This window comes from Rattus norvegicus, chromosome 13, assembly GCF_021556685.1.
Source record: "Rattus norvegicus strain SHRSP/BbbUtx chromosome 13, alternate assembly SHRSP_T2T, whole genome shotgun sequence".
NCBI classification, from domain to species: domain Eukaryota; kingdom Metazoa; phylum Chordata; class Mammalia; order Rodentia; family Muridae; genus Rattus; species Rattus norvegicus.
Genome location: NC_141546.1, coordinates 22,397,698 through 22,421,960, shown reverse-complemented (window position 1 = coordinate 22,421,960; position 24,263 = coordinate 22,397,698). Strand labels below are relative to the sequence as shown.

Below are 24,263 nucleotides of genomic sequence, written 5' to 3'. Positions count from 1 at the left end.
GTCCTCACTGAACAACTGGCATTATCATGGAAACCACACTCTTCCCAAAGGAAGGGTCACTGCACCACGCACTGTGGATTACTGAGTTAAGCTTATGAAGCTGCATCTCTCTTCACCGTGAAGTACAACAGTGGAGCCTCTGTCCACTACTAGTCAGTACAGATGGTCTGGCTGGGTTTAAAGTGTATACTGAAGCCAGTGTAGACAGGAACAGTGCTGCTGACCTTCTGGTCCACATAAGGCTCATATTCTGTTGCCATTCATACACCAGAGGTGTCATCTGGGTGCTGCATCCTCACGCCCAAGTAGGCCTGAGGCTCATGCTGCCAGATATGCCCTAGCCCCATTGCTCAGCTGGATGCAGTTCTGAGTACTGATCAGTCACAGAGGCCTCTGTGAACGCCCAGCACAACCTAGAGCTTGCTGTGCTCAGGACCCCTGCCCTTCCCAGTACTGGACAATAAGGACCCACAATAAGGACCTTGAAAACAAGGTCCCCAAGAAATGTACAAGCTCTCAGGAATTCAATTATGTTCTGCAACTTTATCCACCTGCTCTTACCCAGAATGCTCTCTGGTCCACTCTTTTTCCTTTCTCCTCTGACACTCTTCTATGACCTGAGACCCCTCAGATCAATGGCTATAAGCTGTATCTCCTTATTCTCCCTGAACTCAGGCCCCAGCTTTTTGGAGAGCTGCTCTGGTGGAAGGTGCTAGTTTCCTAGCACTCATGTGCCAGCAAGTCCTTGTCTTGCCCTTTAGCCCTCTTGATCCATTTTACCTAGTCTGTATCCATCAGGTCACCTACCAACTCTTAGATCCACCTTCACATTCAGGTTTGAAACCAGCCTGTGTCCCTCCCATGCTGTGTCATGTGTCACTGGGTAGTGCAAGGACAGCCATTCTGGGCTCCATCTCATTCCAGTCCTTTGCTCCTACAGTCACACTTTGAATTCTGTGATACGATGACAATGCATCCATCCCAGATTCTGCCTATCTTTACTGTGGAGCAATTTTGCCTTCCCCATCCTGGACCACACTGATCCTAAGGACAGAGTCCCTCCTCAGGAAGCCTGGGAAGTTCTGTTCATGTTCTAAACACAAACCAGGAGTCTCACTTATAACCTGAGCAACATAGTCATACTTAGCTCTTTTCAATGACTACGTTTCCAGTAGAACATCGACTACATCCTTGCAGGGGACAGCTGGGATGTCCAGCATGATAAGCAACTGGACACACGTCTTAGCAGACTCTCAGGGCACCCACCCCCAGCACTGTCTGTTCACACTGTCAGATTCACTTGCCCCACCCTTCCCAAGTCAGCTTAGACGCTCACCTTTCCAAAACCCAACAACGTCCCCCAAACCCCTTCCTTGCCTCACTCTACTGTTTTACCTAGGAAACCTCTATTCAGGATAAATGCAGCCACTCACCTTCTTAGCACTTAGACTAGAACTGCTGAAAGGATTTCTTTTAGATGAACCAATGAGAACTGATGTCCTTATGAACGCGCTGGCCTGAACTTCAGGTCAGCTCACAGTGGGCAGCTCCTCAGTTCCCTCACTCAGCTGTTCCCTCAGCCTTTGTACATGGTGCTGGGTTTTGTCTTGTTTTAAAGACAAGCCTTACTATGTGGACCACATTGGCCTCTACTTCAGAGTTCTGTGGGTCCCAGTGCTAGGATTAAAGGTGTTGGCCACCATACCCGGCCTACAGAATGGTAGGCCCTTCCTCTCCAGCACTGGTTCCTTTACCTTCAAGCCCTCCTGCCTTATGCAACGTCAGGGATGATAGAGACAACTTCCAGTTCCCATCACAAAACAGGTTCCCTTGTTTATATACACATGCTGGAATTTGAGAAGAAGGGGAGCCCTGTATCACCCACTCCTGTACCACCCGACCCCTGCACATGCAGGAGTGAACACGAGGTAGGTTTAAACCACGGGACACCACATTAACCATCTAAGCAATGCATACATTCCCAAGGGTCCCAACTTCACAAGGGTAAAGACCTGATCTTAAGCAGCACTGGGCTCCAAGGAAGCAAACAGGAAGTAAACAGGTGCTGGGGAAGGTCTGTCTGTCTGTCTGTCTCCCTCCCTCTCTCTTTCCCTTCCTCCCTCCTTCTGAGTAACTTCATCTCACTGGGCTAGGCAGTCTTTATAAAATTTCATAGAAAAAAAAAAAGGGCGGGGAGGGTTTAACTCATGATCCTTCCTGGTTAAAAGGAACCAAGGCTATGTTGTTAGAGAAGCAGGAATAAGTGACAGACAGGGCTACTGTCTTTTGTGCGCTGAGAGCTACCCAGTACGAGAGTCCATCTCACAAACTCCCTCGACAGTCTCTGTCAGCCCCCGAGTCCAGGTTCTGTGGCTGTCACCTTAGGATGGGCTCCAGGTCAGGGTGGCGCCGCTCTTCCCTCCTTAGAGAACCCTGATTCAGGGCTTTTAAGATGGTCTTGTCAAAACTCTCAGAAGAGAACTCCTTTGGAAGCTGCAAGAGAAAAAGCAATATCCAATGCTAAGATTTCACCTGCTGAACTAATACAAACAGACGTAAATGCCTTCTCTTCATTAACCACCTCAGAACCTTCTTTCCAAGGCACCAGGCTGAAGCTATACAGGTCTGTCTGTAGGAAGCCCATCTCCCAGGACTGGCGGAGCATACTGGAGACCCAAGTATTCAGCACGCACACCATGGACACCATACAAATCCCGCACACAATCCCCCTTCCTGTTTGAGGTGGCATTTATACAAAATTCAAGGTAAACACCATTCTGCATAGTACAGCTGGCACTGTAAACCTGGGATACCATTCTGAAAAGTGTTCTCTGCCCCTATGTTACCGGCTCTGTGCTTCCTTCCTGCTTCTCACACTTTAATCTCAGGCAATGGTAGACAATTAAATGCCATATGCCATCAAAGAACAGAGATGTGAAAGCTGGGTCAACGCCTTGCAATTTTATTTACCCCCAAAACACCCTTTGGAGCCGGTGAGATGGTTCACTGGTAGGAGCATTTGCTGTTCAAGGCTAAAGACTTGAGTTCAATTCCTCAAGCCCAGGTAGAAGTGGGCTCTTCAAAGATGCCTCTGAGCTCCACATGTGTCCCCACGCTGCACACCCTGTGCCCGTACTGAGAAAAGCAAAGCAAAGCAAACACTCCCCAGAGTTTTTCTCAGCATGATGGATGTATCCTGTAGGCAATGGGCTAGAATCTCTAAGAAACTATCATCTGGCCAAGAAAAGAACTTAAAGCTCTTACCATACTACTTAGCTTGTTTAATTAAAAAATATTCTTAAAATATGTATTCTAAAACTAACTTTCTCGAGAATTCAGTTGTGACTTTTATGATTAGCTTCGGAATTACTGTCACTTTCACTAAAATCCAGAATAATGGTAACAGCAGTCACCTAGCCTGTTTTTCATAAAAGCGATCGACATGATTTGATCTGCCCCAGAGCAAAGGTGGCAGCACTCATGCCAAACACAGTGAGCATGGCATGGGGACGTCTGGTCAGTATCTGCTGTGTTCTCTAACCAGCAGCTTAGAGAAACACATTCTGAATGGACACATTTTCCAAATGGACACTACTTATTTCAACAATGACACTTTGACAATAGCATTTCAATAGATTTTTGACACTGCATATTTTTACTAGTTTTAAACATGATTTTCTTTATTTAGTATGTATAGTGCATGCACATATAATACATATGTATGAATGTGTGTATGCGAGTGGGTGGACAAGCACGTGGAGAACAGACGGTGACACCGAGTGCTCTCTACCTCGTCTTTTGAGACAGGGTCTCCCCTCTCTGAATCCAGAGTTCACAGATTGGCTAGAGTTGGCCAGTGATGTCAGGGGACCCACCGTCCCTCAACACTGCAGTGTTAGGGCTACAGACATGGCTGAGCACACTCAGCTTTTACATGGACGCTCTTGCTTATGTGGCAGACACATTCACAAGTAAACTACCTCCTCAGGACCATTGTTTCTACGGAATACGTATATGCTAACAAAGAAAACCAGACGGTTGGCGGAGAGCTCTATCTCAGGTTTCAAAGCACTGATAGTTGCTTTACATAATGGGTAGATCACACGAAGGGCCAGCAACCTGTGACCAAGGCAACATTACTGGGTTGAGAGCAGAGGCGCAGTCCTCGGCGTACAATCTAGTTTCTTGCCATGTTGTTTCTCTCTTCCTTTTCCAGGGCCTACTTAGCTGGAAGGGATGTCTAACTTCTACAGGTAAAGCTTTACAGTCTGTCTTTCTTACAGTCTGTCTGTCTTACAGTCTGTCTGTCTTACAGTCTGTCTTACAGTCTGTCTGTCTTACAGTCTGTCTGTCTTACAGTCTGTCTTACAGTCTGTCTGTCTTACAGTCTGTCTCTTACAGTCTGTCTGTCTTACAGTCTGTCTTACAGTCTGTCTGTCTTACAGTCTGTCTGTCTTACAGTCTGTCTCTTACAGTCTGTCTGTCTTACAGTCTGTCTTACAGTCTGTCTTTCTTACAGTCTGTCTTTCTTACAGTCTGTCTTACAGTCTGTCTGTCTTACAGTCTGTCTGTCTTACAGTCTGTCTTTCTTACAGTCTGTCTTTCTTACAGTCTGTCTGTCTTACAGTCTGTCTTACAGTCTGTCTGTCTTACAGTCTGTCTCTTACAGTCTGTCTGTCTTACAGTCTGTCTGTCTTACAGTCTGTCTGTCTTACAGTCTGTCTTTCTTACAGTCTTTCTTACAGTCTGTCTTACAGTCTGTCTTACAGTCTGTCTTACAGTCTGTCCAACACGGGATTTTTCTTTCTTTCTGTCTTAGTTTAACAGCTCCAGCCTCCCACGTTCTCTGCACAATCTCAGAGTGATGGAAGGTTTCTGTACCTAGATACAAGTTTCTTTTTAAAAATAATGCTAAAGCCTAATGTGAAACCGTTCATCTTTAATCTTTCTTATTAATAATAAACTGCTGATTCATGACAGGAAGTTGCAGCCTTCACCTTCAGGAGTCTCCTAGAGTATCAGCAGCACTGACAGTCATCAGGGGGGACTGTCTTTGTAACCATCTCACTCTCCTGTTGCATGGCTTTTAATCTTGCCTGGAGGCCTGGACAACAGCTGACATCACTGACTATCATTTGCCAACTGACGGTCTCTGAGAGCCTCATTGGCGACCTTCCCCTATGCACTGACAACTTGCAAAGACTCAGAAGCTTTGCTACAACTAGCTCGTCGTGACTCCGGCACCCAAGGATCTTGAGGAACACAGTAATGATTCACAGAAGTTGATCAGGCTTCTCTCCATGTTCACAAGAGTCCATATCCCTTTCCCCACTTCAGGAAGTAGACCACCATGAGGCAGGCCCTCATTGATGAAGCCCTTCCCTCTGAAAAGGGGACAATCAATTTAAATTATGCTATAAACCCTAGCGTCCTCTTTCTTCTGACCCATCGCCTTCAGACTTTATTAATAGACTACAGTTGTGATGTCAGGGCCTTGAAGGAAGCTGCTTTCTTCATTTGGAGGACGCTTGGGCCACTGTCACTTCAACCACAGGATTCCCGTCTGGTTTTCTAGCCACACGGTAAGTCAGATCCAATGTAGCCTTGCCAATCTTACACATTAGCTCTGGGGTTTCTAAAGCAGACTCCACATACACGGAGTAGTTTCCTTTTCACGATTATAAATGACCTGGCCTGGTTTGACTAAAAAGCCTCAATTTAGAAAAGGTGCAGCACAGCTCCAGAAACAGCTGGCAGGGTGCACACTAGACATGCATCAGTGTTGCTCCCCTCTACTGTTAAGACAGTGAGCTTTCGGAGCACACTCTTTAGGGGTTACAGTATACTCCTAACAAGTTAATATCCATATTGTCTCCTATACTGTCACTTATAAAACTCCCTACAACATACAGTTCAATCCACTCAGGAAGTCAGCATGCGTCCACATTCCTACTTGTTTCCCAGGTACTGTTTCAAGAACTGTGGATACAGCAGTGAAAGAGAAATAAAAACTCACAGAGTTGCTGTGGTAATATGAAAAACAAACTGGAAGGGGCCAGAACATGGTGGGTAGAAACCGTTGTTCTCACATACAGAGAACTCAGCAACCCCAACCTCAAACCCACATTTCTGAAAAGCCTCACTGCAGTCCAACAACCACCCAGCAGAGTACCACTAAACAGGTGTTCTGGACAGCTCTGCTCTTGTTTCCACAACATTCAAGATGCTGCAGGCAGCCTGAAGGAGAGTTGACAAGAGGCAATTAATTTTAGGAAGACAGTGAAGATTATTCCAGGTAAGAGCGGAGGTCACGCACTTAAGAAAAAACGTTTCCGTCACCTGCTGACTATGGTGAAGGCTAATTCCCACAGCCCGAAGAATGAGAAGGCATTTGGGGCTTTGTTGTTAAGCACTTAGCTTTTATGTAATCTGTCAGGACAGCACTGCTTAGGGGGAAACCCCAAGGAAGGAGAGCTGGATAGCAGGCAGGCAGAGCCCTGAGTGAGCTCTGTGTTGAGGACAGGTACCACACACAGGGAAGCCGGCCTTGACAGGTGGCAGTGACTGGTTCCACTAAGAACTTCAGCCCTTCCTCTGCCCCTGAGTTCATCTGGAGTTCTCTCTCCAGCACTGGGACTAGGCCCCAAAGAAGACGGAGAAAAAAGGAGGCAAGTGTATCCTGGTCCAAATCCAAACAGTGGGTGACCATAACTGCTTATTTAACTCACATTACATGCTGGCAAATGTTTCCTATCCAGACACAAGAGAGCTAGTGATAAGTAGAAGAGATTCAAAAATGTATGGAAAGAAAAGAGGCAGACCCAACCCACTCACCCAACCACCCGAAGGCAGCGAGGGGCTATCTCCCTGTTGTAGTGTGGCCTGGCTCTCAGCCCCAGGCAAGGACACCTTTGATTATCCCATGAGTCATTTGGAAAGAGGTCAGTGCTTATGGTGTCAGCCCTCCTACCACTGTCTTCTTTCTCATTACACTGTCTAGGACTGATAGGAGGGTCACAGGCCTTGGTGACTAGACATGAACGAAGCTCACCCCATCTTAACGAGCAGGTGGTCAGTATGTAACTAGGTTATGGAGTTCTCAGCCCCTAATGGAAATACTCCAGAAACCATGAGTTTAAAACCCCTAACGGTATTTTTGCTACACCTAGAACAGTGCCTTATTCAACGATCATCAACAGAGCAAGCAAAACCTTGGAATACACAGCTCTAAACATGTTTCCATCCAATCCCTTCTGTCAGCGCTCAGGGAACCCTGTGGAAGAGGAGTCAAAAAGAGTTTGAGAGCCAGAGGGGACAGAGGACAACAGTAGACCAAGTTATAAATCAGGTGGGCAAAGCTCATACAGTCTCAGAGACTGAGGCAGCAAGCATGGGCCTGCCTAGGTCTTCTGTGTATAATATGGCTTTCCGTTCATTTACTGGACTCCTAGGTGTAAGAACAAATGGGTCTTTTACTCTTGTGCCTTTTCTTGGGCTCTTTTCCTTCTGTTGGGTTGCCTTGTTCAATTTCAATATGGTAGTTTTTGTTTTATCTTATTTTTATTAAAGTTTTATTGTTATCTCTTAGAAGCCTGTTCTTTTCTAATGAGACAAAAAAAAAAAAAAAGGAGTGGATCTGGATAGATGGAAGAGGTGGTGGTTAGAAACTGGGGAAGCTGTATAATATATAGTATGAGAAAAATTTATTTTTAATAAAAGGGGAGTGAAGAGAGAGAGATGGGGAGAAACAGAGAGGAGAGAGACAGAGACAGAGAGACAGAGACAGAGAGACAGAGAGAGAGAGACAGAGAGAGAGACAGAGAGAGAGAGAGAGTGAGTGAGTGTGTATGGGTTGGTTCAATTGAAAACAAGCCATATGAAAAAGGAACTATTCAATCGGCTTAACCTAGACCAACTAACAAACTCAACAAACTAACATTTTGAGGGTGTATCAAAGTGTGTGTCAGAGAACCAGCCTCCAGAATTCTGCTTGAAGCTGATGGACTGGTGAAAACCAGTCCCCTGCAGAGTTAAGAATCAAGACACACAAATGATCTAAAAGGCACACAAGGAGAATCCCAGCAAAACCTTCAAATCAGGTGGTGACACTTTCTCGCACTGAGCGTGGTCAGTGAGTGAGGGCTCCCTCCTGCCTCTGGGTTTTCAGCTTCACTCCCCACCACCAACTACACCGTAAAGGACTCGCTTGCTGAGCTACAGTAAGTCAGGGCCACACGGACGGAGGGTGCCCTTTTTACCTTGTCTTTCAATTACATCTCATTAGTAGACTCTATTCAAGGAACAGGTTAAGGATGTGCAGAAAACAAACCTGCAGAAGGGAACCCCACCATCTCTGATGTCCCCATGGTATGAAGACACTGTTGAAGGTAGGGGGGAAGAAGGATGAACCCCAAGGAAGAAAAGCAGCAAGGTTCAAGGTGAGCTTCGCTGTACTGGCTACCACAGGAAAATAAGTCTCACCTTGCTGCAGACGCTGTCCCGTGTCGGGTAGGGAGGAGCCCTTATGAACACCCACCCACAAGAAATACCTCTGCAGAGTGCTAAGAATAAGGACCATTTTCTAAAGCAAATTCTTCTGCCACTTATGCTGGTAACAAGGTAAGAAGACACCTTTTTCTACACCTCACATTCACTCCGAGTTCGGAGTTAACCTATGTGTTTCAATTTTCTTGGTGATTCTTTTAACATTGAAACTTTAAGAATCTCTATAGCATATACAAATCTTTAACAACAAAATCTGTAATTTTACCTTCAGTAGAAATTCCTGTAGCTCTTGGTGGGTTTTTGTTACTGTTGTGACTGAAAGGTCAGACCAATTTACCTGATTTAAGAAAACACACACATTGTATGGTTATTGCTTAGGCAGGAACTGGCTGGGGAAAAAGCCATGTGTCAAACAAAAGGCCTTAAATTTAAGATTAGCAATTAGAGATAAAAAGTTCATCTAGCATTCTCATAGTCTCTGACATTCTATGCAAAAAAAGTTTTCCAGTAATTCTTTTTAAATTGTATTTTTAGAAAAGCAGTATTAAAATGTAACTGTTTTGGTAGTTTTCAGGAACTAATTTTTCAGAAATGTCTTGCTCTTTTGGTTAAATACAAAAATTATACTCTGACAGGGTAGATCCAAAAGTCCTGTCTCCTGATGCTCACTAAATGTGTGGTTGCAGACTGCCCCTCTTTGGTAGTGCATTTCCCAGGGGAGGGAGATTTAGCTTCTCAAAAGACTTCACTTTGATTTCAGATGCTTTAAGTCCTAGCAAGATGCTTGGGCAAGCATGACTACCTCCATTTTCAGATGAGGAAAATGGGGTGTGACCCAAAAGGAAGAGGATATATAATGCACTGAGCTGTACTGCTCTGCCTCCTGGACCCTCAGAATTCTGTGGACTTTTACTCTCTACTGTACAACTGCAGGTGACTAGATCACTTTTAATGTAATTTTAAATGCATAAAAAGTGCTATGCAGCAACCCTCTGCTTGACTGGTACACTTCTGAAATGGAAAGGATCTACCTGGGCAGGGGGGTACAGGAGTAGACATGACAACCGAAGTCTGCGTTCAGTCACATGTCAGCATCACATAAAACCAAACAAATATGCAAGAATTTCTGCCAGTCTTTACTCCAAAGATGAAGACTGGGGTCTGAAACAGGAGTAGCTGGGTGTTAAGAGGGCTCGCCAGAGAGGGAGTATTTGAGCCAGATGTTAGCTGTGCATTGGTCCAGGGTAAGGAGAACAATTTCAGAGAAAAGCTGTGAGTTCCAACAACTAAAGAAGCCAGCATGCCGAGTTTCAAGGGCAAAGAGCCAAATATCCCAAAAGTGAGACATATGGAATATGGAAACAGAAATCATAAAGTCAAGGATTTTTCTCCTTCAAAGAAGAAGTTTTAAAATTCACTCAACAAACGTCCTGAGCAAGGCAGACACTAAAAGATGGCAGGGATGAGGACGCCCAGTTCCATATGACGCTCTGGTCAAGGATCTGTGGACGCTACAGTGGTATCGTGTGCAGAGGATGGAGAAAGCACTCTATCAGAGGTGAGAAGTCTTCAGCAGCGTGGGACAGCTGAACATGGTCATCGGTGCCCGTGGGAAGAGCTGCAGTGGAGCTGTGAGAACCCTGGCCTCACTGCATGCAGCCTCAGACAGAGTACACGTGCTGCAGCCGCACGCACGGGGCTCCCCAGTGAAGCTGCAGCAGTGGTAAGCGGCAGGTACAAAGAGAGTAGGAACCAGACGGGCCCTGTGGTGCTTCACAGCCAACAGGAAGACAAAGCCACACAGCAGGGATGGGAAACCGTGGGCAGCAAGGAAAGCAGAGCAGTCAGGGAAGTGACACCGGGACAGCGAAGGCCGGTGTCCAGACGCCTGTGAAATACTCACTTTCACTTTTAAAGAAGCATCCATTTTACACCTGCATTTTCAAGGTCCCCAAGTTCAAGGTTCTTGTTGTAAAACCTGCCATCTATTAATCAACCATCCTATCTATTATCTATCTACCTACCTACTATAGTATTAGCAATCATCTACCTATCACTTATTATCTATGTATCATCAATCTACCTATCAATCATCTCAACCATCCATCTGTCTGTGTCTGCGTTTGTGTCTGTCTCTCTCGTTCGTCCCTTACTGGGGAGAATGAAGCACTTGGGTGAGAACGGCTTACTTTGAAAGTGTACTCCCAGTACTTGTCAGCCCTTCTCCTCTGCACTCCTTTCAACATTATCTTCTCAATGTGGACAGCTGAAAGAAAAAACACACATGCTGACTTGTATCGGAGACCACATACATACTCAGTTCCTAAGTGACCCTCTAACTTGACAATGCCAGTAATTAAGCTACTTAGTCTTTACAACTTGCCTGAACTCATGGAAAACTGATACACAGATATGCCACACAACCACCAGGCAATGTCTCCTACATACGTCAAGGTGCTGAATGCTCAAGCCGAGCAGTCAACACCAAAACAATGCATCAAAAGATATTTTAGTGGAGACTGTTTTCTGTAATAATGAAAATTCTTATTCAAACTGGCAGAGTACAGCACTTTGGGGTGAATTAAATATGTACAGCCCATTCAATTATTTGTATATAATAGGAATAATTTAGAAAATATTTAGTTTTTTGTTTTTTATTTGTACATGTATGGGTGCTTGGCCTGCATGTATGTAGGAGTACCACATGCATGTCTGGTGCCCACAGAGGCCAGAAAGGGATTTTGTATCTCCTGGAATGGGTAAAGTCGGATAAACTGGTCACTCTAAGAAACAGTAAGTCTTGCTGTGAAGAACTGAATATACGGTTTCCTCCAGGGATGAGACAGTGGACACAGGGTGGTAAACCCGAGAACAAACTTATGCAGAGAAGCAGTCTGCTCAGGAACTAAGTGAGTGTGCAAGCCCTGCTCACTACAGCTCCTCCACTAAGTTGTCATAGAGAAGAAATCCAGTTGGAAAAAAGAAGGGGAGGAGGAAGAGGAGGAGGAGAAGGAGGACGGAGAGGAAGAAGAGCAGGAGGAAGGAGGGTGGCGGCCAATCTGAAAAGGTCTACTCTACAAACTACAGCACAAGGACCTGAAGGAAAGAAGACTGCAGCTTGGGTGTAGAGCAGCTGCGGTGCCTACTTGATGCTGAGGCTGCCCCACAGGAGCCTGACAGGAGTGGGTTTGACAGTGATGGCAGAAGAGCTGGGAGAGCAATGCCATGGGACTGTGGCTGGGGGGAGTCACTTGTGAATTCGGGAGTGATGCAGAAGAGGACAGGTTAAAGTAGCAACAGCACGGAAGTGACAGGAAGACTGTCACACACGATGAAAGGTGAGCAATGACAGAGTATCAAACACAACACTCAGAGGCGGCAGGAAGTGCACTTAGAGTAGCAAGGACCCAGCAGTAACGGCACTTTGTGCCAACTCCCAATCTGTACTTTTTGACAGTTACTTCAGGCCAGCCTCTTCTTTGTGTCTCAGAAGGTGTTGGCTTCTGAGGGTGAAGGTAGAAAAGAATCGCAAATGCCTGACGGTACCTTGCAACCTTCAGTCATTACAATGACTGAAGAGGAATGGGAAGGTTTGTGTATCCAAAAATTGCTATAACTGAATCACTTCAAAGAGGATACTAGCAAACCAAAGCGCACTGAACTAACCAGTGTTGAGAAAACAGAGCAGCCTGAGCTGTAGAGAGGCCTTCATTCACAGTGCTTGTCTAGGGTGCACACGGACTGAGTAGGATCCCAGACCAGCACAGGCGAAGGCATGAGGACTGCAAGCAAGGCCAGCTTGGGTCATCCTTCTCCCTAGCGCCCCCCAGTCTGCTGTGCATGTATGTGTGCGTGCGTGCGTCGCCTGTGTGTGTGCTGTGCATGTGCGTGTGTGCCCATGAGAGATAGATGCTGGCCATCTTCATGGTCACTCTCCATGTTGTTTTCCCTCAGCCCGCTGTGTGTGTGTGTGTGTGTGTGTGTGTGTGTGTGTGTGCGCGCGCATGGGTGTTGTCTGTGTGTGCATGAGAGATGGTCAGCATGAGTGCTGGCCATCTTCATGATCACTCTCCATGTTTTGAAATGTGTTTTACTAGAGCCAGGGCTCAGTGACCCCGATAAGCAGTGAAGGCCGGGACCGTCTTCTGCCTCTGTCTCCAGCACAGGGGCTGCTGCGCCTGGCTCTTTGTACCTAGGTGCTAGGGATCCAGCTTCCAGTTCATGCTTGCAAGCACGGTCCCAACTGAGCCAGATCTTTGTGTCTGCTCTTTGGTGGAGGGAAAAGGGGCTGATGCTGTTCCCAAGTTGGGAGTATGCCTTCAGCTTTGAGTTATACCTGCTGTTACCTGTGTTAAGCCTTGTACACTAAAGCCAGGAAGCATGTGTTATATACTTCAAGTTTTTAATCAGGCAAAAATGAAGAGCCACAGAACCACTTTAAAATGAACTGCTATCATTTAGAAATCCTCTATTCCTCAACAAGTTTTTATGAGAACAAAACATTATAAAAGTTAAGTTCTGCATTATTACTAACGTTCAATGAGCCGAACTCAAGTAGTTTCTGGTTAAAGTTTAGTTGAGACAGTACCATGATCATCTTAAACAGAGGTAGAGATAAACATCTGTAATAATTAAACACAGACGTCCTCTCAGGAAAATGCATCAAGGATCATGGTGAAAAGGAGGGCATATTGACACAAACTCAAGAGTTACCACTGAGTGTCTTAGACAGCCTTGGCTCGTCTGCAGCCCACACAGCAGCCTGCATTGTTTCAAACTTCCTCTCAGTATGAGCTTACGGACTCCCCAAATGCAAAGAAAAGGGAACATCCAAGACCATTTTTTTTTAGATGGCAATGTGCTCTCATTCCCATAATTCCTCTTTAAAACTGCATGGCTACAGGGAAATGGATGGGAACAATTTCTTCACTCTGGTCTTAGGAACTTTACTCATTTTCTTTCTTTCTTTTAGTAGTGAACACTGAACACTACAGATAAAATGCTATACTAAGTTCTTTATTAATAGGCTAAAGTGTTTGCCCTCCAGAAACACATGTAAAGGTTTAAGAGACAGCCAAACAAACAACTGTCCATGAAACAGGACAGACACATGTGAGAGGACAGTACAGGGCTGCTGAGAAAGAGGACACCAGAACAGAGAAGTTAGAGCATCGGGAGCATTGCAAACGTCCAGGATCAACAGGATTTCTCTAAAACTAAGAGTTAGGAACTAAACAGTACTGGGCTGGCAATGTAGCTCAGTTGACAGAGTGCTCACCTACCACATATGAGCCCTACATTTGCTTGCTAGCATCACATGAACTAGGCCTGGTGACACAGGCCTGTGATCCTAGCACTTGGGATATGGAGGCAGAGAGATCAGAAGTTCAATGTCAGCTTTAGTTTTTATAGTGAATCTGGGATAGCCTGGGCTATGTGAGACCCTATCTCAACCCACTAAGCAACCAACCAATCAACCACCCACCCACCCATGTTCCACCATCAGCAGCAGCAACAGCAACAATTTTAAAAGCCTGTGTTAGTTAATCAGTGTAAATACAACAAATTCAGCATACCTTCTCGCTGAGCTCGGTGAGGGGCCACAGTGAGTCCATCTTGAGGTATTTGGGCTTGTTCTACTAAACCAGTCTCATTACTCTGTATATAGTCACCACAAGCAGAATCGTTCTAGAAGAGAAGAAGTCTATATCAGAGTAGAAAATTACATGAGCCACATCCTACAGTCTGAATAAGACTATACTAGTTACAAGCAATTAAACATTAAGATTAAGAAGACACCAAGTATCAGAGTCACAAGTAGCAGTATAAACTCTTATTTTTATTTAAAAGTAATCATCTTTTCAAATATTTACTTCCCCAGCTATCTTAGCACAGAGAAATCCAATGATGTTAATCAGAGTTGCCCGTGGTGTTCATTCTACGTCACGTGAACCAGAATCAAAAGGACATATAAATAATAGTACATGTTATGTTAATTTCCCAAGTACAGCGTATGCCAATCATCACACAGAGTTCCTTCCTTACTGGTTAGCTTTAGTGACAGTCTAACAGGATGCTCCTCTCACCGTCCACACACAGCAAATCTTTGTCAGAGGCGCTATGTGACACTATCAAAGTCAAGTCACCCAGAAACCATGACATTCTGACCCTGACTGAGTCTACACAGCCCATCACTAGTTAACTGTGGATGTATGCCTCAGAGATTGGCTTTTATAAATAATGAAAAGCACACTGAGCTTATAGCTCTCCAGAATTAACAGTGCTATATGTACGTTATTATAAGACTCTGGGTAAGCAGAAAAACAGAAATTAGCCCTTTCCCTTCTCCATCCTGACACCTTACCCCTTTTAGCCAGAACCTCAAAGCACCTCTCGTATTAACATCATTTGTTTTAAGAACCAAACATACACTGACTTTTTAAGAAATGACAGGAAGAGAGGACTGAAAGCTGTCAGGGATCTCATGTAAGGGGTTTTCTCCTGCTGTCTGACAATGACTGTGGGATTCCAGATGACAGCTGTAGTTATGTAAATAAGTACATTAAATACTCTGGGGAACTAAGCCTTACTCCCACCTTCTAGAAACCAAACATATATGTATACAAGGGTTTACAAATGTCACTAGGACAGCACAGATCTCTTCAGGGCCCAGCAGCTAAAACATTTGGCCTCACGTCCTTACCAACTTGCAATGCTATCAATTTCTAAAAACAAGCTCATAGGTATCCTAACTCAGATCATATCTCTTCCCTTATAGCCCACATCTGCCTGAGAGATTCTGCTAATTAGAAATTCAACACTGTTGTACATGCTTTTAAAAAGTGAACAGTAACGCAGTGCTGGCATATGGCTCAGCAGCAGAGTACCTGCTCTGCATGGTGGAGGGTCCAGTTTTCAGCCCCAGAGCCATAAGAAACATTCCCAGGACTGCTATGTAGACATGAGAAGAGGGACCTGAAGAGGTCAGAAGTTTAAGACATCCCTGCAGCAGGAACTCCAGGGGACACGGGTCCTCTGAAGGAGTGGTACACACTCTTAACCACTGAACCATCTCACCAGCCCACTTGTTCTCTTTATAGCAGATTTTTTTTAACATGGCCAAAATATGGTTTAAGTTAAAAACTATACACTTTCAAATATAAACAAATGAAAAATATGCAACAATAGATTTCCATAAGGAAATTCAAATCAAAACACAGCGAGATTACTCTATATCCATCAAAATGGATGTGGTATGATCAGTGCCACCATGCTGTAAAGCAGTAGGACAACAAGTTTTGCTACAAGTTATCTCAGCATAGTTAATTAGCAACACTGCCTCCACAGCATTCAAGTCAAACAACCAGGGAAATACGGTTGCTTCACAACTGAAATCACACGTCTGAAGCTAACTTCAAGAAAACACTCGTTGGGCATGGTGGTAAATTCCTGTAATCCTAGCTGCACAGGAAGCTGACATAGAATGCTCTTAAGTTCATGACCAGTCTGAGCAACTTGGCACGACTGCCAAAATAAAGTTAAAAGGGGCTCAAGGGCTTTTTTTTTTACAGGGTTTATGCAGCAAGCTGTTTAATAAAGTAGGACCCATGTCCACCAACCCATGAAATTCTGCAAACAGTTTCTTCTTATCCCCAAGTCTAGGCAGGTACCAATACTGCAAAAATCTTTCAGATTAAATTTAGAAGCTGTTTTCTAAAGTGTCCAATGGGCTATGGAAAGCATAACTGTGGTGCTTATTAGCACCAAGTGTGAAAGGCTGTCAGTTAGGCTGCCTCTGTCCTCACAAGTCACACAACATGACATTCAGCCAAGGAAAGATGTCATGGCACCTGAGAACTACCATGGACTACCATAAACAGACATCTCCCTCATGAGCTCTGCTTCCCACCTTTGTGGAAGAAATAAGACAAGGAGAAGTTGAGAAATACTGCTTTTCTGTTCTACCTAGCAGCTACTGCACAAGACAGGAGGTTAGTGTAATCTTACCTCAACCAAAGGCATTCTTCAGAACTACCCTATAGCACCTGATACAAACACCTTCCAGATCAAGAAAAACATGTCCTGTATATGAGTTGAGCTGCAGCAGTAAAATGGATGCATCTCAGAACATGTACGATATAGACTTCTGCTATGACTGTGCGTCCTCTCTGGGGGCTAATTAAGTAGAAATGTGGGTCTCAGATGACTCAGCAAGGGGATGGCACAACTAGCTACTGTAGAGCTGGGTATACAGAGAAATGACTGGAGAGAGTACCCGAGGTAATTCTGGAGGACATACACTCTGCCACCACAACTGCTTCTGTCCACGCACGATCTTCTCAATGTGATACTTGCCATAACAATGGCAAACTATGCAGACCTGAACAGAGGGAACAAGGTGGCAGGGGAACTGTCACTATCACTCTATGAAGTTTGGGGGAGTCTTTTTAATTACTAATTAAAAAGTTAAAACTGTTGTATCGCTTCCTTTTGGGGGAACTGAACCATTAAGAAAGTTCCAGCACAATCATGCCGACATAGAAGCTTCCCGGGGAGAAGGAAGTGGAGGGTGCAGGAAAAGAGGGCAGCAGTTTTTAACCTAAGGATTGACCTTCGCCTGTCCCTTGTGTAATTCTTCCTGCTTCTGCTGAGTCAATCTAAACAGTGCCACCTGTTAAGATGACAGGTGCACAGTGAAAAACAAAATCTACAGTGGACACAAAGTGACAAGGGTACAGGAAACAAACAGGTAGTAAAGTTCCATTCTGTACAGGAAGGTGGAAAGCGGGCCAGGAACTGCTTCATTCCTATGCTAGTCCATCCCCACAGCAAGCTGTTTTGGGGTGAGGTGACCAGAGCAAACAGCGCAGAAGGGCCTGGCCTTGCACACACATCTCCCCAGCCCACAGCAATGCTCTAGCATCTTTCCCTTTACCGCCTTACTGCACAATAGAAGGGAATGCAGACGGACAAGACCAATGTCCTCTGAGGTTGACAGCCCAGGGGCCAGAAGACCTTTGAGGTCCTCCAGCAAAGCCACAGCTACACCTTCAGTGCAGGAGACTTCCTGGAACCATGTAGACATCTGAGGGCCACGACAGTGGTGATGACAGAAAGGCAGTTAAGTGGGAGCACACTCTTATTAGCATTTGACCCTTCAGCGAACCAGTGAGGGCAGCCACTTACCCGTCCAAGGGAAACAATCCATTTCCAAAAGCAACAGCTCTTCATGTCACCATCGTGCAAACTCTTTTTAGAATGGCTTTTTCCCTCAAATAGTACTCAGGCTCAGATCACACATAACTACTTTCCCCTCCAGGACCACTTAAAACAAAAATACATTTTACTGTAGGAACCTATCCCGATTTACACAGTCTTACTAATAAGCACAAAAATTCCACACAAATTTACAGAGTGCTCATTTCAGTGCCCAAAGTCAAGTTTTTATCTTCCTAAGCACAGGCAAAGTGTTCTCCATTTGCCAACTCACTCCTTCTCTCTCATATGGATCACAACCTGGAGCCCAAACCCTGAAGGAGACTCTAAGTCAATTATCCAGACAGCAAGACAGTGGTCTATAACTCTGTCCTCTGGACACAGCTGTGCAGACCCATCCGCCCTGTGAGGCTCAAGGAGGGAGTATAAGTAAGACCAGGGGAAAGAAATCACTGTTCAATACATTCGCTCTTAAAGCAGTGCTTCCAGAGCTGCATTTGAAAGCTTAGGGTTAAGAAATTATAACAGCAATTATGATATATGCAATGAGGACAAAAAGTAAATAAAAGATAATGTAAAGATCTAGCAAGAAAGTCAGGTCTGTATGCTCAAAATAGAAGTAAGATTTCTAGAAGCACCCAAATTCCTAAGGAATGTATGTACAGTGGAAATCTGGATCGATGGAGACTTAGAAGACTGATAACCTAAGATCATCACAGGAGGGGCAGGCATGAACCCTGTGTTGAAGAAAGGCACTATTTATGAAGAAAGAATGGGCAGCAGGACTTTGAGTTAAGAGTCTATTAAAGCCCAGGGTCTATCATTCACTGAAAGAAACTATAAAATGACGAAGGATTGATTTAGAAAGAGTGTCCAAAAGACGAGGTGGACAAGCTGAAACAAGAGGAGTAGGTAGTGAATTATTGTAAATCTATAGACTCAAGATCAAATCTATAGAATCAAGAATATGTCACCAGTCCTTCATGACTAAAAGGCAGAGAGTCAGGGTAAATAAGTAAGACAGTTAAGGGTTAAGATAATCAATCATACCATGGTGATTGAGGTTTAATGGTACTATTAAAAGAAATGGGTACGTCTGTAATTAAAAAAAAAATCAGTGTTTTTATACAGATGAAGTTAAAAGTGACAGTTGACCTTCAGGAGACACAGCAGAGACTCCTAATTATTTTCATTGGTCCCCATGCAAACTGGTGACAAGCCAGTCCTTTAATCTGACCCTGAAAGCCCTCTGTAGTCTCTTCATCCACCATAGTCTCTTGTGCAAACAGCCATCCTTTGACTAAGCCATGAGCTCATGCACTGCTGTCAGTGTGCACGCATCTTAGGGTCGTTACATACAACACAAGGAGCTCCACCTCATATGCCCCCCTCCCCCAGAAGCTTGCAAAGTAACCTTTCAAAAGCTGGAGGAGGCCTGGAGAGATGGCTCAGCAGTAAAAGCACTGGCTGTCCTCATAGGGGACTGGGGTTTGGTTCCTAGGACACACATGGAAGCTCAGAACCACATGGAACTCTAGTTCCATGAGATCTGAAGCCCTCTCTGGCCTCTATGGGTACCAGGCACACATGATACAGATACATACATGCAAGCAAAACATAAAATAAAACCTCAGATAAACTACTCCTTGAATGAGCATTGAACACTGCTTATGAGCCAGTTAACAGAGAACCAAAGGGCAAGTATTCCCTAGAGCACAAGAACAAAAGGAAATGGACCCGGGCTGGGCCTCCACTACCTATAACAAACACCCCACAGGCTACTTCCCTTTCACATGACTGTTTACACAGACAAACCAGAATTACCCGTGAGCAGAGAATTCTCTGTTCTCTGTACGTACGGTGACAGTGCTCCAGTGCTCCATCGTGACAATCAGAGTTGGTAACATGAAGCACTAGTGTACTTGGGGAGTACTAGCCCTTGCTTCTCTTTTGTTGTTGTTTGTGATAAAGCCCTGGCCCTACCGCCCTCAGACGCTCTACTTCAACCTTCCAAAGACTAAGATTATGAGCAGTACAACATGAGCTACAATAACTGGCAAAAGAACCCAGAAACCAAACAACAAAACCTTAACACTTCTTAAAGAATGGAAAATATTAAACAAGTAAAAAAGATATACAATAGCTCCCATGCAGAAATGCTCACAAGTACATGGGTCCCAACCTGTGCCCTTAACTAAAGGATTATGTAACTTAATCAAACTATAAAATTGCTTTTTTTAGTACAGTCACACTTGTCTCCACATAAATTTAAATTACTATTTCCTAATTAAGTGTGAAAAGTCGTGATTAAGTAGACTACAACTGCACTGGAGTTAATGATTATTTAAATGCAAAATATGTATTTTCCTGCATTTATAGTCCCAAATCCAATACTGAAGAAAATTATTTGTAACTGAAGAGGATTTCTTCTTTGGGGGTTTTAAAAGATTTTTTTTAACAATGTAAATAGGACAAAAAATAGCTTTTCTAAATAGCAAATACTATCCTTTCAACTATGTATCCTTTTTGAAAACCAAATACTATCTTTTAAACTATGTATCTTTCTTGAGAATCAATCTATCTAGAATTACAGCAATTAAGAATGTGCAAGTACTCTACCCTGTGGGCTTTAAGTATAAAACCAAAAGGCCCCAAACACAGAAAGACCCCACTTTCCTGAAAATAAGAAGACATGACTTAGTGTTAAAGAAACCTGTGCTAGCCTGAGAATGTGTTCAAAAGAGTCTGAATTATTTTGCAACTTGCTCTTAGTGCAATCACTCTACCTTCTTTTACCGATGACACTAAAACTCTGATTCGGGATGGCTGGTTGAGGTCTTGGGGCTGGAAATGTAAACCCCTCCCTGATAAGTGCTGTTACAGACATGTGCCCCCCACCCTCACCCCCAAGAGCTCTACCACACAAGCCTCCCATCCATTTCCACAAAGGAAAGAAGGAGTGAGTGCAGGGGTGTGGTGGTGAAAGACCTGTCTGACCTAGCTAGAGAAGAGACTTTCCTTCTACACCTTGGACCCCAGGAGGAAGCCTCTGCATAGGAACTAATGTACCGTAGTTGCTAACTAAAATAATTACCTGACTACAAAAAGCCTCTTCCAACAGTGCTTGACATCACAACTGATGCTTCCAGTTCTTGCTGCAGTCAAGCAAACCAAGCATGTCACGTGAAGGAGATGCTGCCCCTTAGACCACCTAGGAGGCAGACCAGACTCAAATGCTAACGAAGACGAGTTATAAGTACTTCCAACGAGTGAGAAAACCTCAGGCAAGACCTACCAACCCCTTACCATAAGACATATTCCAGCAATGACCTAAGAGAGCAAATGCAGTATATGTTACTAATGAGCAGAAATAGTTCAGACCTATACTCCATACTTTGGAGGCAGAGGAAGGATCCCCCAGTTTGAGGCAAGCGTGGGTTACAGTGTGAAACTGTCTCAGAAACAACAAAACACTGCTCCTTTTTACAGTCATGTCTTACATATTTTAGCACCTAATACAACAACAACAGAATTCTGGCATCCGAACTTCTAAGTAGCAGCTCTCTCTATGGACTCTGATTGACACAAATACATTCAGATTTTCTTGGAGAAGTAACATTTAAACTAAAACCCATTGTAAAATTTTCTTTCTCAAGCTTCAGCACAACTCATACATCATCTGTATTACAAACTGAGCAGAGTAGGTCAGTCAAGGACAACACAGCCAATTTGCATATTTACAGAAAAAGTGACAATTTTACAACACCCCCCCCACACACACACACTAAATTTACTAATTTTAGTAGGGAAAGGACTTGTGGCCACTTAATTTTGATGAGTTCAAGTATGGCTTATGAGGTTAAATAACACTAAGACACAGGGATCTTTTGTTCAAAAATTAATACTATTTGTCAAGTCAAACATCCAAGCTTCAAGCATTAAGAAAAAACAAAAGGGCTACCACACAATACCAGCCACTGTAGGCTCCCATGATAACCAATGGTTTGTTTCTTACACCTCTGCATCCCTAGTTAGGGGGAAATCTTCTGAAGGAGGTCAGCGAATGCTTGTGAATAGTGCCAGTGTCTATAATCATTCAAACACAGGAATAACGCTGGTACCTAAAGCCACAGAAGTTCTTCTGTTCTAAGTGTTCATGGTTTATCTTATTACTAACAGGAAGATAACTGTCTAACGTCCGGTGTCTGCAGATTTCTCACGGATGAAGTCTAACAAAGAACTACACACATTTCCTAAGACGGGTATGAGTATTCCCACCGCTGTTCCTTGAGCCTATTTGTGGAACCATATACAAGCATAATGCTCTAGTGCAGCGGGGAAGAAAGTGAGATCTATGTGCAAGTCTCCTAAAGGAGTGCCAGTACTCAAGTTTTAATATAATGTACAGAATCACCCAAACCCCTTTTCACAAGCTATGAACTGTCACTTCTAAGAGTAAAACCACATTTGTTTACTCCTGTTTCTCTGATGTGGACTAGTAAGCACACTCTCAGGATGGCTGGTGGACTTGTCATCAACTACTGACACTGTCCATGATTAAGACACTTTGTGCTGGACTTCACCCTCAGGGCACAGAATAAAGCTGGCATTCAAGTACACTTGCTACCCATAAATATTATGAGTATAAAATAAATTAAAGAGACCCACTTTATAGTTATTAGGTACAATTCTAAAGCTAGGTACAGTATTCTGAACCAGTATACCTTAGCAAAATACTGAGTTCGTTTTTTTCTTCGTCCACTGAGGGCTTCCCTTGGTCATAAACACTAATAAAGACAAATATGGTTCCTATGCAATGAGAAGCTGCATAACTGTAGCCAGTTACTTCCGGGGCAACTTAAATGCAGCCCCATGAATTTCCCCTGGATCAGGTCTAAGCCTCCACCAGCCTTGGGCCCACGTGCTTCTCCACCTCCACTGCCAGCCCTTCACCCAGGCTGGGGCCGGGCGGGGCCAGGGCTGAACGACGCTGGTCACGTGGGCTGCGCGACCGCCATCTTGCTAGGCGGGGGAGAGGCAGTCCCACTCGCTGCTGTCTGTGGGCCTCGACCACGCGCGACCCCGGCGCCCTCGGGTGGACCCCGCGCCTCCACGAGCGTCCGGCATAAGCTCCAGCCCCCTCTCTGCAGAATCCCGCTAGCACCCTACTTTATGTGTGCTTAGGTCACCGAGAGCTGAGCAACAGCTGGGCTGCACCGCGGGGATCCGCACTTAAAAAAGCCCACCTGCACCAGCAGCCTCAAGAATGACAACCTGGGAGCAACAAGATCTGCTCAGACATCAAGTCCGAAACAGCGTTAGCTGGAGGACTTGGGGACCCACAGTAACCTACATACACACCCACACACACAAACCTCCAAAAGGTGAGATCTAAGTTGTTTCATTGGACATAAACTGTTTGTTCATCAACCCTAAACAACTACTGGAGAAATAGGCGCAAAGCAATAGCCCAGTGTCTCCCGCTGTTTTAGCACGTTAATCCCTGTAGCATTTATTCCCTACTCCCACTTCCTGAGAAGTGATGATGTGCTGAAATTAGTGGCAGGTTGCCCAATCTCCTTTGTCCACTCCTCCCAACCATCACTGGTGGCCAGAAAAGGCCATGCACTGACTGCAGTCAAGATAAAAATCTCATTACTCTGATTAGCACATACGTATCCTGTCCGCTTTACAATACCACATTCAAAGCAACATGAAAGGAAAGGAGACCCTCATGGTTAAAATTCTGCCACTAGTGCTGTACCTGTGTTGGTATACTACACATGGGATGATGTAAATTGTTCTGTTGTGGGGCATTTTCATCAGACCAAGTTCAAGGTTATCTTACATTGTCACAAGAAAGCATGTTCCCGAACTCATGCTCTCTTCACCACAGCTCTGTGGTGTATATTTTCAGGTATATTTAGTGAGTAGGCTGAAGGGTGAATTAAGCTTTTACCATCATTACACACAAGTGTGTGTGCTGGTAGTGGAGACACTAGAAGATGGTATGATTTTACAATCAAGAAAATGCAAGGTATTAGTTTTACTACTTCTGGGTTTTGTTAAGATTTATAAAATAAAACATGAACTTGTGATTTCACAAATGCCTCACGAAAAAAACGAAGTACTCAACCTACATGATCTCTAAGGCCCTTTGGGACTAATCCTAAACCTAATGAGTCTGTCTATACAATCGTTAGTGAAACACAATGCTCAATTTTAGTTCTGCGCTATTGAATGACTGCTGATACATGTTAACTGAGGAGGGAGGGGCATCCCCCCTCTTAAAGTGGAAAGCCTGGCATTCCAGTCAGATCTGATCCACAAAAATAAGATCTTAATCTACAGTTTTTAATGCCACCGAAACATCTCCCCCATTAAATCACCATTCTTTAGTGGTTTATTGGACCTAATTAAATTGTTTTCAAGACTGTAAAAATTCTTTAATGTTTGCGACAAGTGGATTCCTATGTACTAAATGTGGTGTTTTAATAACTCTTTTAGACAACAGTTAATGCCTACAGTAGTGACCTAAGAGA

General features: G+C 44.3%; 1 protein-coding gene across 37 annotated transcripts in view; it reads right to left on the bottom strand.

Annotated features, from left to right (window-relative positions):
• Positions 1-24,263, bottom strand: part of Zcchc2 (zinc finger CCHC-type containing 2) — a 74,109-nt gene that overhangs the window by 47,854 nt on the left and 1,992 nt on the right. For 33 of the 37 annotated variants that reach the window (XR_015635186.1, XR_015635165.1, XR_015635166.1 and 30 more), the window contains 4 exon segments: positions 14,082-14,193; positions 10,695-10,771; positions 8,771-8,842; positions 2,381-2,493 (listed from right to left, as the gene is read on the bottom strand). Coding sequence is in view for 12 of the 37 variants with exons in the window: in NM_001122677.4 (NP_001116149.2) it covers positions 2,381-2,493; positions 8,771-8,842; positions 10,695-10,771; positions 14,082-14,193 (374 nt within the window). In the remaining 25 variants the exon portion in view is untranslated. 37 annotated transcript variants of the gene reach the window in all.